At 37.5% G+C, this 17,307-nt stretch overlaps 7 protein-coding genes across 7 annotated transcripts; all 7 read left to right on the top strand.

Annotated features, from left to right (window-relative positions):
• Positions 1-319: 319 nt before the first annotated feature.
• On the top strand, positions 320-1,318 carry TM35_000053040 (protein phosphatase 2C; the record flags this gene model as incomplete). The annotated part of the gene is made up of 1 exon (XM_029022959.1): positions 320-1,318. The coding sequence occupies one exon, from the start codon at positions 320-322 to the stop codon at positions 1,316-1,318; it is 999 nt and encodes a 332-aa protein (XP_028885774.1).
• Positions 1,319-4,480: 3,162 nt separating this feature from the next.
• Positions 4,481-5,365, top strand: TM35_000053030 (uncharacterized protein; the record flags this gene model as incomplete). Its single annotated transcript, XM_029022958.1, has 1 exon — positions 4,481-5,365. The coding sequence occupies one exon, from the start codon at positions 4,481-4,483 to the stop codon at positions 5,363-5,365; it is 885 nt and encodes a 294-aa protein (XP_028885773.1).
• A 243-nt stretch (positions 5,366-5,608) lies between these two features.
• Positions 5,609-8,695, top strand: TM35_000053020 (uncharacterized protein; the record flags this gene model as incomplete). The annotated part of the gene is made up of 1 exon (XM_029022957.1): positions 5,609-8,695. One exon carries the CDS (start codon positions 5,609-5,611, stop codon positions 8,693-8,695), a length of 3,087 nt encoding a protein of 1,028 aa, XP_028885772.1.
• Positions 8,696-9,188: 493 nt separating this feature from the next.
• Positions 9,189-10,508, top strand: TM35_000053010 (uncharacterized protein; the record flags this gene model as incomplete). The annotated part of the gene is made up of 1 exon (XM_029022956.1): positions 9,189-10,508. One exon carries the CDS (start codon positions 9,189-9,191, stop codon positions 10,506-10,508), a length of 1,320 nt encoding a protein of 439 aa, XP_028885771.1.
• Positions 10,509-10,839: 331 nt separating this feature from the next.
• On the top strand, positions 10,840-12,180 carry TM35_000053000 (transporter; the record flags this gene model as incomplete). The annotated part of the gene is made up of 1 exon (XM_029022955.1): positions 10,840-12,180. The coding sequence occupies one exon, from the start codon at positions 10,840-10,842 to the stop codon at positions 12,178-12,180; it is 1,341 nt and encodes a 446-aa protein (XP_028885770.1).
• A 626-nt stretch (positions 12,181-12,806) lies between these two features.
• Positions 12,807-13,928, top strand: TM35_000052990 (uncharacterized protein; the record flags this gene model as incomplete). Its single annotated transcript, XM_029022954.1, has 1 exon — positions 12,807-13,928. The coding sequence occupies one exon, from the start codon at positions 12,807-12,809 to the stop codon at positions 13,926-13,928; it is 1,122 nt and encodes a 373-aa protein (XP_028885769.1).
• A 604-nt stretch (positions 13,929-14,532) lies between these two features.
• TM35_000052980 (putative intraflagellar transport protein IFT88) lies at positions 14,533-16,905 on the top strand (the record flags this gene model as incomplete). The annotated part of the gene is made up of 1 exon (XM_029022953.1): positions 14,533-16,905. The coding sequence occupies one exon, from the start codon at positions 14,533-14,535 to the stop codon at positions 16,903-16,905; it is 2,373 nt and encodes a 790-aa protein (XP_028885768.1).
• Positions 16,906-17,307: the final 402 nt, after the last annotated feature.

Here is a 17,307-nt window from a genome sequence, read left to right as displayed (position 1 = left end):
ATTTTTGTATTTACTGTTTTTGTTGTATTTCTGTGTATAGGTGAGGAGCTGTTTTTTTTTGTTTTGTTTGTGTTCGTGGACAAACAGGGGATTGTATCTTTTTGGTTTTAGTTTTTTTTTGTTTTTGCGTTTGCGTGTCGAGTTGTCATGTTTTTGTTGTTGTTTTTTTATTATTGACTCTTGTTAGTCACTTACTATTTTGTCTTGTTTTTTTTTTGTGTAACTTTTTTTAGGAAAGTGTGTGCTGAAAAGGGGTGTATACTTCTGTATTCGCTCATTGTATATATATTTATATACAAATATTTTTTGTTTGTATTGCATGCACGCATCGTTGCGCTTGTTAAGGCATGCAGGCAAAGGAAATATATTTAGCTTCTACTACCGTTGTGTGCAGTTCTCACCACACCCTGATAAACAGGAAACTGGCGGCGAGGATGCGTTTCTTTCGCTACTTGGAGTGCAGGCGGTTTTAGATGGTGTGAGTTGGTGGAAGGAGCATCGCACGGTGGATGCTGGTTTATACAGTGCTGCGCTTGCCCGTGCGATGCATGCGTATGTGGAGGAAGAACTAATGGGCGAAAATCCCGCCTCCTCGTTGGATGTTCTGCAGCACGCATATGATGTATGTAAGACGGAAGAAATTGAAGGAACCGCTACAGCACTTGTAGCGACACTACAGCCGTTGCGTGAAGAAGAGGTAGCGACTGCGAATAAAAGTGGCAACAGCTCAAACTCCGTTTTAGATATCTGTAGTCTTGGAGATTGCACGGCGGTGTTGGTTCGTCGTGGGCGTGTGGTGTTTGTGAGTAGTGAACAGACACACGATCTTGACTTCCCATACCAATTGGGAAAAGGTAGCGGAGATACACCGTCACGTGCGTTGAATTACCGCATACCAGTAGAGGCCGGCGACATGCTGTTACTAGGGAGTGATGGTGTGTTCGACAACCTCTACCCTGTTCGTGTAGCTGATATTGTGTGGTCGCCAGTAAACCGAGTGCGCATGGAGCACAACGTTGACAGCGGCAGCACAGCGTGGAGAAACAAACCGCTTCTCTTCTACGAGAGTATGATGCACGCCATCGCAACAGGGTCGGAGGATGCACTGCGGGAGGCGCGATGTGCTGCACGGGACTTGCATGCGGATACTCCATACGCCCATAAGGCAGTAGAGGGTGGGGCCTACTACGAGGGTGGGAAGCAGGATGACATGACATTGCTTGTGTCTATCATTGATGAGGAGTGTGAGATGGGGACGGGGGAACGTATCATACGCAGTACGGTGATGAATCCATATCCGTACAGAGATTGGCCATAATCTCATCTCATAGCGGTGGCGGGAGAGAATTACTTGCTTGTGTTTTTTTTTTTTTCCGTTTCGCGTTATTTTTTCTTTTTTTTTTCTTTTTTTCTCTTTCTCTTTGTCTTCGTACGTATGTAAGAGGGTGAGAAAGGGATAAGAGAAAAGAAAAAAAAATATTGAGGTGAAAGGGGCTGATGAAATGATATATATATATATATATATCAGTAAATAAAAAGAGTTTTATGCTTAAAGAATATAGGGAAATAAGAAAGGGAATGGAAGTATAGGAAGCCCTTTATAAAATATATTTTGCAAAGAAGAAGAGAAAATATTGATATTCAGTATATATATATTGAATGTGAAAGGGGAGGGATGAGACGTTAGGTAAAGCATTTTCTGCATCGTTATGTGATGCAGAAATATGGAAAAAAATATATAATATTTTTCCATTTGACGGTATCTGATGAGGTTAAAGACACAACTTTCCAAAAGCGTGCTCTTTCTGTTAGTTTTTTTTTTTTTTTTTTTTTTTTTTTTTTTTTTTTTTTTTTTTGAGAGTTTGTGAAGGGGGATGATCTAACCCTACAATTTTGTGGTAATATATGTATATACATATATGTGTTTTAGATTTTTTTTCCTGCCTTCTCTGGTATAAAAGTGGTATTGTAGTGTGAGTTTTGAAAAGCTTAACTAACCCATTCCCCTTCTATTTTTACGTGGGGAGGTGGGTTAAAGATACCTTCAATACCTCCTTTTCAGGAAGTGCTACACGTTCATGGGGATGAGAAGTCTTTTTTTTTTGTTGGACTTCTCTGCGGGATTGATTAAAATATCATAAAAATAAATAATAACTCAGAGCACTAAAAAAAAGATATTTTCTTATACCTTCTTTTGGTTTGTTTGTTTTTTCTTCTATTTTGGAAATGTAAGGCATAGATTATTCCTTTCCTTTCCTGCTTTCATTGGTGTGAGTCTTTTTCTGAATTTTATGTGTGACAATTGCAGAAATATTATTATTCTCTTGGGTGGAGGGTAGGTGGTGTGAAGTGCGAAAAGAGTGGAAAGGATTTTTTTTTTTTGGATTTATTTTCTTTTTTCCTTCCTTTTTTTGCGCAGAAGTGCAAATGTGTTGGTGGAAAATACACACAAATGGATGGTACTCTTACAACAACAACAACTACTACTACTACAACTACTACTACTACCACTACTACCAATACCATTACTACTAGAGGTCTTATTTCTGTTATTGTCATCACTGCTGTGATTTTTTTTTTTTTTTAATTCTTGACTTGCTGTACTGTTTCAATTCTCTTTTATGTTGTATTATTTTCTTCATTCTGATTACGTCTTTGTTGAAATACAATCTTTTGTTTTCATTTTCGCGTCCGTGCTTGTAGATAGTGTGCTGCTTTTATTGCTTTTCTAGCTTTCCCTCGGTATGAAAAATTTTTTGTATGTATTAGCAGTCGTTTTTCTGCATTTCTATTTGTATTTAAATGGGCAACAGAGAGGATATTTTGGGTTTGTGAATGTATGTGAGTGAATCTGAAGTGGTTTGTGAATACGCTTGGTTTTAATTCACTTTAAGAAAAAAAAGGAAAATATTGTTGAAGAAATGGAGGGAACATCAGTTACCCTGCCTCTCTGTTTGTATATGTATGTGTACAAGTGTTATTGTATTTTTGCAGGCACTCCTATCTATAAAAATAAATAAATAAATATATATATGGATGAGCAGAAATGTTTTTTTTTTTTTTTCTTCCTGTGGTGACAAGATATGGTGTAAACCATCACGTATATTCTTTACGTAAGGTACGTGTTTCACTGTGCTTGTGTGTGTATTTATGGGAGAGAGAGAGAGAGAGTCTGTGTAGACGTGCATGGTTGATGAGTTTTACGCAGACTTTTACCGCATTTTACATGTGAGATTTTTTTTTTTCACTTTTTTGTTTCGTCTGTGTTACCTTTGCTACTTGTGTTACTCCTTGCTCGTTGTATTTTTATTTTATTTTTGAGGTAAATGAAGGAGTGAAGGTCAGAGAAACTACTCTTCATGGAGCAATTGGTGGGATATCTGCGATACAGTTGTAGAGATATATTGTTGACACTTTTTTTTATATCTCTGAAGGAAATAATAATAATAATAATAATAATAATAATAATAAAAGAAATGAACTGTTTTCGCATTGTGCTTGGCTTTTTTTTTGTTTTTTTTTTGCATTTTTTTTCTTTTTTTGTGGTTTTGTGTTGTTTTCTTTCCTTGAGTGTTTTTCTTCTTTAGTACAAAACTTCATAATAAAATACTGTTTTTTTCTTCTTGGTTTCTCATTCTCATTTTTTCTTTTTTTTAAAAAAGAGAAAGAAGAAAGAAAATATTATTATTATTATTATTATTATTATTATTCTCGGTGGAAAAATGAATGACAAACTACTGTGAAGGGATCTGATAGTTGATTACACATGAGAGAATGAAATAGTTGTATTGCGTTAATCCCACAAGTGCGGCAGTTCACTCACTGTACGACTTCATCTCTCCGCATGCGACTTTATATAGGCACTGAATGAATATACACAAACACTCTTATGGAGAATTAATGGCCATGACTGAAAGGAACTCTCTCTCCCTCTCTCTCTCTCTCTGTTTGCATATATATATATATATATAGATAATTAGAGGAAGTATGGGAAAATATTATTTGGAAAACGTTATGGGATTTAATGACTGGATGGCCTATTGTTTCATTACAATAGAGGGATACTCTTTAGATATATCCAGTGTGAGTTGAGGTTACATGATGGTTAGTTGTAAAAGAGAAGAAAAAGGCAAACAAACAAGAAGGAGTTCTTTCTTCTCCCATTATATGTGATATAAAATATAACTAGAGGTATCCCTGGGGATCTTGTTTATTTTTTCTCATTCTTCTCTTGTGCGTTTCTTATCGTCTCTTATTTGAGTTTTTTTTCAGTATGAGTTTACCTAAAAGAAGTAATTATTACACATTATACATATTTTTTTTTTTTAATCAATTTATTTATTTATACTTGAAAAATCTCAGTGTTTTTGGATGTCGTTTCCATTTGACTATCATCAAACAGGATTAGGGAGAAAGTACCATTTATTTATTTTTCTTCTCTCTTTCTCTCTATAATTCTCTCATTATGTAGACGTTTTAGATGAGTGGCTGTGGGCGAAAGCACCGCGCGAAGCATCTCACGCGGCAGTTTCTCGATACATCTGCATGGACGGGACCAGCCGACGGTGAGTGCTTGGCGGTGTGTGTAGAGTCCCCCCAGGGACAACACCTACGCGTGCTTCTGTGCGAACCACACACGATTAATAATAATAATAATAATAATAATAATAATAATAATAATAATAATAATAATAATAATAATAATAATAATAATAGTAACACCAACAACGATACGAATAGTAATAGTCATGGTAGTAACAATAACAATAACAACAGTGATGAGAAAAACCATGCCAATGGTGTTGACTGTATACTCATGGATGATGGTATGTGTCTAGTGGAGCGGTTGGTATTATTTCCCGGCAAATTCCGTAAAGTTATTTGGCTTGGCGTGAAGGACGTTATCGTGATTGCCGATCGCACAACTGTAGCCTTCAAACCGTCACCAGAGCAACTCAAACGTTTCTACCGTGAACACCCGCAGTGGCAGTCGTGGCTGACAGCCGCACAACAACGCGTGGAGGAGCGCAGACGAACCGCAGAACCACAACAGGCATACGCACGGACATCACACAATGCTAATAATACTAATACTACTACTACTAGTGATGGCACTGTGATTACAAACGCAACTACAACATCAGTGCTACCAATGGTATCAGGAGATACACGTACAGAAGATGAGATGCCGTTGAATCCTAACCGTAACACTATCAAACATCGTCAGCAGTTCTTCTACGGTGATGATGACGATGACGATTGTGAAGAAGAAGAAGAGGAAGAAGAAGAAGAAGAGAATGATGATAGTGGTGAAGAAGAGGAAGAAGAGGGAGAGGGAGAGGAGTGCATTACAGGAGGCCAGTAACGTGGTGATATGTACTGTTGGGAGATGATATCATGTTGTTTGACAGGTTAATCGTGTAATAGATAAATATATACAAAACAACTGCAAAGAAGAAAAGAAATAAAAAAAAAAACTTATAGTAGCAAGTGTTCTTATCTTGATATGTTGATATCTTGTTCTCCTTTTTTTTTCTTTTTCTTTTCTTTTTTTTTTCTCTGCTCTGAGTTTTCAATTCATTAGAAATAAGGGAGTTCATTTTCGGGAATGATTCACCCGCATGGGCCTCTTGCCCCTTCTGGAGATGTTATGGGGTTTGACTCATCTTCTTTGGTTTCTGCAGTCTCTAATGCCTGGATGAATGTACAATCGTACTTTATGGAATTTCAAATGGCTGAGGATGAAAATATCCGTAAAAAACTTGCGAGTCGTCTTCCTCAAGTGGAGAACTACTTACAAGTGATATTAGATGCACTTGCACAGGAACGTACACATATGGTCTTTTTTACACCACCAGTATCCAACTTAAGAACTATGGATAAGGGGAGTGTAAGCAGTGTGAGCAGCAGGAGTAGTTTTCTCACATCACCTAAACAACCAGCTTCACTTCACTCTTATGGAAATGGTGGTATAAACGTAGATAAAGTAGCATTACTTACACCATGTTACACTTTTTTATGGAGTGATGTGGCATTTTCATCTTTACCTGAGAAGGATATTAAAGTAGAGGAAGAATTATTCCCTATTGGAAATATATTCTTTATTTCTTTATGTCAATTTGCAAAACATGATGAACCACCTGGATCACGGTTAGTTATACTTAGATTCTTTACTCGTTTACTCGCTGATTTAGATCTCCCACGTTCCATGCATATGGGAGACCCACCCCGATCACTACTGCAGATGTTCTCCAGCAATACAATAGTACCACTAATAGATATGATTTGCAAAATTGGACTCTCGCTTCGATCTAAAACACCGACAAAGAACAAAGTAGCAACTGCTGTTCCTCTCTCTTCTTCTTCTACTACTACTACTACGGAAGTTGAGAGAAAATCAGTAGATGATGAGTGGGAAGCATTTCTGACACTTTTGTGTACTTTAACTGAACGAATGGAACAAGTCCCTGCATTAGCCGTTTTCTTTTTACCTACTGACGCTATAGAAAAAAGAGGAGATATTGAAAATAATGAAGTAGAAGTAAATGAAAGAAAAAAAAATGAACCATTATTTTCATTGCCACGGGAATTATTATCTTATGTACCACTTTCTCAAGGTCCACCACAGTCGGAAAAACGAAATGAAATATGCCGTTTAGCACTACGAGGATTATTAAATCTTGCCAAATGTCCAGATCCAGATGTTCAGGATTATGTAAAGCGTTATACAGAGGTGGTTACAGTAACGTTAACAGAGGCACGCACCATTCTTCTTACACTTTGTAAAGTACCTGAAAATGATGATGGTGTAGCTCAATTAACTTGTCTTTGCGATGTGCTTTCATTTTGGACAGAATTACTTTTTTTAGCTCCTGCAGTGGCAGAAGCTTGGGAAATAGAACACACGATAGAGTCTTGTTTCGTGCGGGAAACACTCTTACCACTCTTTCAATCTGTGGATGAGAATGTGTACGCTGCAGCAGCTGTGGTGGCGGCCAAAACTGTACGTATGGTGGGCCGTGCAACCTCTTCTTTATATATTTCTTCACTAACACGTGCTTTACTAGGCACACAAGTGGACGTATTAACAGGAAAACTAACAACCATAGTCTTACCACCTCCTAATGCTCCCCTTAAAGAATCTTCTTCTGCATTTCCTACTACTACTACTAGTACTACTACTACTACGAACAATAACACTAGTATCAGTAGCAGCAGTAGTAGTAGTAATAGTAGTACACCTTCTGGTACAATAATCTCACTCTTGGAGTACGTTTTGCTACCGCATCTCACAATGCAGCCTAGAGATGATTGGAGGAGCACAGAAGTGACACTTCACCTTCTTAATACACTCGCATTGTACGAACCGGTTCTTTTTATGGAGTTTACACTATCACTTTCTTTATCTACTCTTACAGAGGTGTACATGAAGGGGTTATCCAATCATAGTATACAATCAAAAAATAAAATAGTGGATGGGGATAATCCAACTTCAAAGGATGTTACAAATACTACAACAACTACTACTACTAATGTCAATGATACGACGAGCAAAAGAAAACATGTGGATTGTCATCATCAATTACAAATGCTTGATTTTGATCTCTCTGCTTCGTCAACGTCACCATCTTTAGATGTATCCACTTGTTTTCCTGAACGTCTTCGAGCCCCAAAGGGAGTTTTACTCTGGACTGATTCGGAATGTATCGCAGAAGAGATTTTAACTCGCCTGCTACTTGTTGAAAGTCATGTTCCTACTTCATTGCTTGAAAAACGACAATGTTTGATGAATCGTTCCTGCAGAAGTCATTGTGAAGATTTGATGGGTATTCTTACTCCTGATAAAGGAAAAAACTCTACAGTAGCTGAAACATCTTCACCTTTCCAGGATAATAATGAGATGAATAGCAAACATAAAAACATTTGGTTTCATGAGGGAGTTCATTCATCATCCTTTATTCATCATCTCTGTGAGCTTACTTCACATATGGTATCTATTCCCCCAGATGTATGTACACTATTAACAAATCTATGGTGTACATTATGCGTCATGCCAGATCTTCGTGTTCTTTACACCCTTATGGATCCAGAGTATGGTAAACTTCGTCTTTCATTACTGAAGCTACGTGATACCATTGACATAACTCTTCAGCATGATGAAGAGCTGGTATTTAGCGTTGCATCGGCTGCGGCAGCCTCCGCGTTAAGCAAGAGGGGAAAGAAAACAAAAACATCAACATCATCATTATCATCATCCCTTAATGCTAAATTACCATCTATATCAGCAGCAGCGGCAGCGGCAGCGGCAGCAGCAGCAGCAGCAGTAGCCGTATCAACAGTAATGCCATCAAAATCCACACAGGAAGTATGCACTACCCATCGTCAACCGTTACAGAAGACAGTACAGGATTCCACTTCCCACGTGTATACACGCTCTTACTTGTATTCACAGTTTATTCAATTAGGGCCATCGTTGCGGTGGGTGGGAGGAGTGGTGGAGCGGGAGTTTCCAAATCATGATTTGCTTGCCGCTCTTAAGGAACATCGTCTATTTCTTGAAGTCTGTGCTTGTGTGGAGGCTTTCCGCATGGAACTGGACGCGGTCATTGGCCACGTAGCACTATCGCACAACCTTATGTGTCTTCAAACAGGAAATGAACATCAGGGTAGGATGCTATTGCAAAGCCAACCGTAGTAGACTGAGATTTTAATATCCCTTACGAAATGACACTCTTTTCATTTGTTTCTTTTTTTTTTTTGTTTTGTTTTTTTCGCGTTTTCATATTTTTGCTTTTTTTCCTTTCTTCTTTTGTTCTTTTCAAATCTTTTCTACTCATGCTGAATGGCTGTGTTGGATTCTTGCTAACAAAAAAAAAGAGAGAGAGAAGAAAAATATAAGAGGAAAGGAAGAGCTTCTTTTTTTTTGTTTGCTCTATATTATTATTATTGTTGTTACTGTTTTTTTTTTTGTGTTAAGCTTCTGGTATTTGGAAAAGAAAGAAAGAAAATAAAATAAACAATATCTTTTTATTTGTAAACGCCAATAGTTTTTCTTTTTCCTATATTTTTTTTCTCCTTTTCTTATTTTCTTATTATTATTTTTTTTTAGGGCCACAGAAAGAGTGTGCAACGAGAGGGAAATAAAAGAATTAAAAGGAGAGAGTGTGTGTGTTTGTATAGAGTAATAAATGTTGGAGTTAGATGGTAGAACACTAACATTTGAGCAGTTTCGTGAATGTTGTTTGAAGAGAAATTTCCCTGCTATTATTCGACAAGCTGTGAGAAACTGCGAGGAGGATGAGTCGAAAGAAAAAATGTTTTTCTCTTCTCTTGAAGAGATGAAGAAACGACTAGTACCAGAAGGTTTGATAAAGACATTTGGTCCGGATCATCTTGTTCCAACCGTGGAAACCATCACCGATGTTTCATTAGAGGATAATTCCTCTGATCTATGTATGGAATTTGGTCAAAAAACTCTGAATGAGGTAATGGAATGTTGGCGTAATAAAGAAAAAATACTTTATTTAAAAGACTGGCATATGCAGTCAGATGTAGAGTCTCTTTCAAATCAAAAAAAATCAAATGAAGTTTTTGGAAACTTTGAAAACAGTGAAGTTCAAGGTATTGTGCATGCTGATGGTTTATATCGAGTTCCTGACTATTTAGGAGATGATTGGATGGATGAGTTTTGTAGACGTTCAACTTTTGATGAAGCAAATTATAGTTTTTTTGGAGATGAGAAGAGTGACTATCGTTTTGCTTATATTGGACCACCTAATACTTGGACTCCTTTACATTTTGATGTTTTTGGAACGTATTCGTGGTCACTTAATGTATCTGGTGAAAAACTTTGGTTTTTTCCTTCACCTGAGGGTAATGAACACTTATTAGAAAGTGGACTTTATGGTCTAGCGTTAGCCCCTGATATTCGTATTACTACAGGAGCTGAAATTTGGACAGTTCATCAATACCCAGGAGATCTTGTTTTTGTACCAAGTGGATATTTACATCAAGTTCATAATATAAATGGACCCCGCTTTCCTTTGCATGGGAGAAAAAGTATACAGACAGAAAACGTAATGAATGGTACCGAACCCAGTGCCCTTAATAATAATAATAATGATAATAATGATGATGATGATGATAGCGTCCCATTAATCATTTCAATTAATCACAATTGGTGCAACGAGTGGTGTATAGAAAAAATGGTGGATGCTTTTTGCCGAGATGCCAACCGTATACAATATTTATTAACTGAAGAAGATCGTTTGGCTTTATTTGGTGATGACATTGTAGCATGGCACAAACATGTAGAACGCATGTTAATTTGTGGTACAAATTGGAACTTTGCCTCTATTCGTAGTTTTCTTAAATACAGACTTAACCATCTCAAAAATGACCATTCTCTTGTTAATGGAGGAGAAATTTCAGTTCAGCATCTTCTTGAGAAATGTCTTGATAAAATTGATGCTCTAGAATTGAGGGTGATTCACCGCAAGACAAGTTAGGAATTCTTTTTTTCTTTTTGTTTTCGATTTGCTGCATTTTCGCAGTTTGCCTATTACTTTTTTTTTTCTTTTGTAGGACGTGAGAATGAAACGTCAAGACATTTTTATTTTTATTATCTTTGGGCATTGGAATATTTTTTTATTTTCTTGTAATGCCGTTTTTTTTTTTGATTTTTTGTTTTTATATGGTTTATCGCAGAGGAAAATCGATTTTTTTTTTTTTTTTTGTTCTCTTTCTTCCTTGCTTCTTTTATGGTGTATTTTGTTTCCTTTTTTTTTTTTTTTCTGGTGATAGATTCTTTGGCGTCTAGTTGATTTTATTTTCTGAGCCATGAGCTCAGTTGTTAGCTTGGCACGGGATTGGGCGACTGCCCTTCATATCCCCAATATTCTACAGGGTTTAACGGGTGGTATGCGTATTACACTGGTGCCTATATTTGCCCGTCAACTTGGTTCTTCTGATGCTCTTTTAGGAGTTATCATTGGATCTGCTGGAGTATCGAAAGTTTTTCTTGATATCGTTTTTGGTTTTGCCACTTCTGCGTATGGTTGTCGTATGATCATGATGGCTGGAATGGTGGTGAATCTTCTTGGTATAATTGTGGCTGTTCTTGCACAGTCACCTTTTCACCTTATTTTCGCATCATTACTATGGGGAGCGGGTATTGGGGCATTCTTTGTTTCTCGCCATGTGTTTATTGCAAAGGCTGTTCCTAGAAATATTCGTGGTCGTCTCATGTCTATGATTGGTGGAGAGATTCGCTGGTGTTCTTTTGCGGGTCCGGCGTTGGGAGGAATTCTTGTAGATTACTCTAATGTTCGCCTCGCTGTGCTTTTAATGTTTCCCATGGCTCTTGGATGTGCATGTGTTGTGTCAGCAAGTGAAAAGATACGTGAAGTAGATGCTCAAAAACAAGATTCAGAGGAAAGTACTAGTATAAGTAAGGATCTTAATGCTATGATGACCGCTTTTTGGAGATATTGGGATGTTTTAATACGTGTAGGAGTATATTCTTTTAATATTATCTCTTTGAGACAAGGTCGTGGTATGTTATTAACACTCGCAGCCATGAATATGGGACTTTCTGCTTCTATGGTGGGTACTGTGTTAAGTTTATCTTATGTTGTAGATGCTACCTTCTTCTTCCTTGGAGGATATATTATGGATCATTTTGGACGTAAGTATGCGGCTATCCCTACTACAATAAATTTGGGAATTGCTTTCCTTTTACTAAGTCACTCAAATAACTTTACCTCTCTTATTTTTACTGCTTTTTATTTTGGTTTGGCAGATTCCACTGGTGCTGGTATTTTAATGACTCTCACTGCTGATCATTCACCACCTAGTGGCGGCGCTCCTTTTATGGGACTCATGCGAACTATGCAAGACTCTGGACAAGTATTTGGACCCATTATTTGTGGATTACTTGTCCAACATGTGAGTTTTTCATGGGCTTGCTATGTTATGGCTATTCTTGGTTTACTTAATGGGGTTTGGGCATGTATTATGATACCAGAGAAGTCTTGCTCACAAGAAGAAGAAGAACAATCAAGAGCTGCTGCTGCAATGGAAGAAGCAGTGTCATTAACTAAAATAGATATGAAAGCGAAGAAAACTGATGATGCTGGGGATAGTGAAGTGGTGGTAATGGATATATCAGTGAAAGAATAATGAGATAACGGTTTGAATAGTGACATGAACGTTAACGATATATATATATATATATACAGAGAGAAAAAAAAGGTCTTCAACTAGGGAAAAAGGGAAAAATCGAGGGGCTGATATGAGAGTCCCTAGTCTGTTTTTTTTTTTTTTTTAATGTTTCAGCGTTAATTGCCTTTTGAGTCTTTCTTATTCTTCCTCCCTTGTAAGAGCAATAAATAATAATAAAAAAAAAGAGAATATTATAAAAGGTGAATGTATTCTATTTATATTAATGCTTGGCGTGGTTTTTTTTTAAAGCAAAAAGAAATTATTCGTTTTGAATTATATGAGAAAATTTTTCTATCTTTTGACGTTCGTAACAATACCAATTTTTATTTATTTTTTTTATTATTGTTGTATCTAATGGCTAATACTTGATCGACTATGATAGCGGTTTCTATTATTTGAAAAATCTTCTTAAACCATTTATCCCTCTCTCCCTCCTTCTTACTACTACTATTCCTTCGTATCCCTTGCCTTTTACTACGACTACTATTTTTTTTTTTTCCTTCTCTGTATATAATGTTTTCTGTTTTCTTCATTGTTGCAAATTTATTAGTAGGAAGATAGAAGAAAAAAATAATAATAGCAGGATGTCACGACAAGCTGTTGGTTGGTTAAGTTCAAAACTCGGTATCAACATTGATGGGCGAACGGATGCCGAGGAAAAGAACTCAGCATCTTCCTCTCATATGACGGGTCCTGCCTCTACACTTGACATGTGTTTACACAAAATCAATAATGCCGTTTTTGGTCGTGATATCGATACCACTTCTTCATCCTTTGCGGCGGCGGTTGGTTTAGAAGGTGGGAGTAGTGCGAATGACAACACAGGCGTTGGTGTAATGACTGGAAGGGGTGGAGGAGAGGAGGTGGAACTTGACGAGAATGGCCTACCGGTATCGAAAAACTGGTACTACTTTGATAAGGAACTGAATCGCTGGAATGTAAGCCCAGACGCCCCACCGCATATTAAAGAAGAATATGAACGGAGACTAAAAGAGGAAGAAGATGAGCGGGAGGGACGTAATGTGATTCCACCTCCTCCACCCCCTCCTTCTTCACTCTCCCCGTCAACCAACACCACCACAGGAGGAGTAGGAAGAGGAATAGGATCGATGCCATCCACAGCGCCTTCCTTATATCCTAGCAGTAGTTTACCATCCGGTGGGATACCACAACAGGGTATTCATCCGCAAGGACTGTTTGGGGCGCGGGGAACACTGGGCGGAACGCAACACGGTCCACAGTATGCTGTGCCAAGTTACTTTAATACAATTGAGACCTCAACCAACACTTTGGAAACACAGCAACAGATGCCATCGATGCCTATGCAAACTCAACAGCCTCAACATATGCCATATCAGCATCCTATACAGCATAACAGTTTTCAACAACAACAACAACAACAACAACAACAACAACAACAACAACAACAACAACAACAACAACAGCATTTGTATCCTCATCAACAAGTTCAATTTCCGCCGCCGCCTCAAGAGCATCAGAATCAACAGCAACAACAACCGCAGTATCATCATCATTTAGAATCTCATCAGACACAAGTTCTGCCGCCCCCACACCACCACCACCAACAACAACAACAACAACAGTTTCCAACATCGGGATATCTCCCAGGGGTACAAGGTGCAGGCTCTCATGTGTCCCAATATCCCCCGTTTCAGGGCCAGCAGGATCTCCATTCATTGCGATGATCCAATGCAACGAATACAAAGAATGAAAAAAAAAAAAGTGTGGTACTGGTAGGAGAAAGAAAGAAAGAAAAAAAAATATTTACCCCAAGCACAATTAAATCAAAAAAAAGAAAAACAATTTCAGTGCTCTTTTTTTCTTTTTCCTTTTTTTTTGGCATTTTTTCATTGCATTATTGTAAATTTACACCAGCCAAGGAGATTGTCCTTGCGATGAAGCGGACATCATGAAGATACTTTCCTTTTTCATAATCTTGTTTTATTATTTTTGTTATTATTAAGGATATTATTTCCTTATTTTTATTTATTTTTTTATTTATTTTATATTGTCACAGTCTAAGTAATATTGGTGTGATAATTGCAAATATCCCGAGCTATTGGAGGAACAAGGGAAAAAAAAAAGAGAGTAGGGTGTAGAAAGAACGCCGGAAGGAATAGTAAAAGAAACAACAGCAAGAACAAAAAAAAAAGTAGAGGGAAACAAAGAAACATATATATATATATAGAGAGAGAGAGAGAGAAGAAGTAGGTTGGGAAAACAAACTAACCCATCTCCAAAGGATTCAAAATAACGACAACAACAACAGCAGCAAAAAGAAAATAAAGTATGGAATACCCATTGCATGATACTGCTGAGGAAGATGTGTATGCAGTCTTTGAACCGGAGTTAGAAAATGGATTTGATGTTGCCTCACCATTTCAAGTTGGCTCATCCCACGGTGGCCCTGCCGCTGTTGGTGGTGTTGCCAACCCGCTGATGCAGGCCCCACCGTCCAAGTGGGGGGCCGCGAGTATTGGCTCCGCGTGGGGGGCGCCGGGAAGTCGACTCGGCACGATTGGCGGCAGCGTAGGCGCCGCCCGGCCAATGACTTCTAATCGCGGTGTGGGCTTCAGCACCACAACGGGATTCAACAAGGGCGCCATGTTTGATCCCACCGGTCAGGGGCGGACGGCAATGGCGATGGGACCCGCTCCACCACTCAAGAAGCGAGGAGATAACAGTCCAGAAGAGCAGTGTATGGAGGTGGAGAAGCATATACATAAGCTTATTGAAGAAAGTGCCATGTTGGCTTTACAGAAGGATTATGGTGGGGCATTGGAGAAGGCTAAAGAAGCGGGAAAGAAGGAACGACAATTATGTAAACAACGAGAACAATTAGGTTTAATGGATCAAATTAATGCAGATCTTACCTATGCCGTACACTTTAACCTCGCAGTTCAATATCAAAATCATCAACTTTATATGGAAGCTCTTAATACATATAATCTTATTGTACGAAACCTTCAATTTCCACAAGCCTCACGTTTGCGAGTAAATATGGGTAATATTTACGCTGCACAAGGTAAATACCTTCTTGCTATAAAAATGTATCGTATGACATTAGATGAGACACCCACAGCCTCAAAGGAATTACGATATAAATTAATGCGAAATATTGGAAATGCTTTTGTAAAACTTGGACAGTACCGTGATGCAGTTAGCAGTTATGAAGCTATTATGGAAGGAGGAGGAGATATCAATACAGGATTTAATCTTTTACTTTGTCATTATGCTCTTGGAGAACCAGAAAAAATGAAACGAGCATTTCAAAAGATGATAAATTGCAAATTACCTGGAGTAGATGATGATGAAGATAATGAAGAAGAAGAAAAAGATGTTTTGGTGGATGATGCTCTTCGAAAAAAGATTAAAGAAGATCGATCAAATTTTTTGAATTGTATTATGACAGCTGCACGCCTTATAGCTCCTGTAATTGATAAAGATTGGCGTGCAGGATATGATTATTTAATTGAACGCTTACGTCACTTTGAGATGCGTGATGCTTCTTCACATGTCGCAAGTGAACTTGAAATGTGTAAATGTTTATATTATTTAAAACATAAAAGTTATAAAGAGGCAATTGATGGTCTTAAGGCATTTGAAAAGAAGGATAAGTTATTAAGAGCTCGTGCAGCTACAAATTTAGCTTATCTTTACTTTCTTGAAGGTGACTATGAGAGTGGTGAAAAATACAGTGATATGAGTCTTGAAGCTAACCGATATAATGCTAGAGCTCTCGTAAACAAGGGAAATTTTTTCTTTATTAAATCAGATTATGAAAAGGCAAGAAATTACTATAATGATGCATTAGCTGTTGAAGCAGATAATATTGAAGCTATTTACAATCTTGGTCTTACTGCTAAACGTCTTGGATTATATGAAGAGGCGTTAAAAATGTTTAAACGAGTACAATCACTTGTAGATAGTCATGAAGTAATGTACCAAATTGCTGATATCAATGATCTTGTAGGAAGTCCAGGTACGTTGGAATGGTTTAATCGTCTTATTGGTAGAGTCCCAACAGATCCAAATATTTTGGCACGAATGGGTTCCATTTACGCACGTGAAGGTGATGATAGTCAAGCTTTCCATTATTACCTTGAAGCATACCGTTATTATCAAGTAAATATGGATGTCATTGCTTGGTTGGGAGCATACTTTGTTAAAAATGAAGTATATGATAAATCTATTCAATTTTTTGAAAGAGCTGCACAAATTCAACCTCAAGAAATTAAATGGCAACTTATGGTGGCATCATGCTACAGACGTCGTGGTGAGTTTATTCAAGCAAAACGATTATATGAAACTTTACATCGAAAGTATCCAGAAAATATGGAATGTCTTCGTTATTTGGTTCATCTTTGTAAAGACAGTGGTCTTGTTGAAGAGGCTAATGAGTGGTTTAAGAAAATTAAAAAATTAGAGCAACGTCAGCAAGAAGAGGCTGAAAATGTGAATGGACGAGAAGAAGTTGATGATGGTAATAAGAGCAGTACTGGTCTTAATAACGCAGGACGACGTGTTCCTGGAGGTTCATTAACTAGAGATGATGATATCATGAAGGATGATATTGACAATGAGAATGAGAAACGTCTCGGTTCCGCATCCAAACCTAAAGCAAACGATGAAGAAGATGAAATTGTGTTGCCAGGTATTTGATGTAAGTATCAGTCGGAAGAAGGAACACGAACAACAACAAGAATAAAGAAAAAGAAATAAGGCAAAAGATAGAAAAGAGAGAGAGAGAGAGTACGTGTGTGTGTGTGAAAAGAAGAAGAAAAAAAAAAAAAAAAAACACATTATTCTGTTCCCAAGAAACAGTTCTGCGTCTTGGATTCCGTAGAGCTTATTCCTTTCTCCAATCTGAAAAATGGGAAAAATCAAAGCTTAATACACACCTACACACACATGTGCAGCGTGAAAGAAGAAGAAGAAGAAAAGAAAAGAAAAAAAAAAAGAAAGACACTACACGTCTTTCTATCATTTGTTTATTCAATGTAACTTGGTCATAATGATACGTTGAAGGCATGCTTTAGTTTTTTTTTTTTTTTTTTTTTTTTT

The sequence above is a fragment of the Trypanosoma theileri genome (assembly GCF_002087225.1).
Source record: "Trypanosoma theileri isolate Edinburgh chromosome Unknown TM35_Tth_5_V1, whole genome shotgun sequence".
Lineage (NCBI taxonomy): Eukaryota > Euglenozoa > Kinetoplastea > Trypanosomatida > Trypanosomatidae > Trypanosoma > Trypanosoma theileri.
Note: the sequence above shows the minus strand (reverse complement) of the source record. Positions and strands in the feature narration are given on the sequence as shown.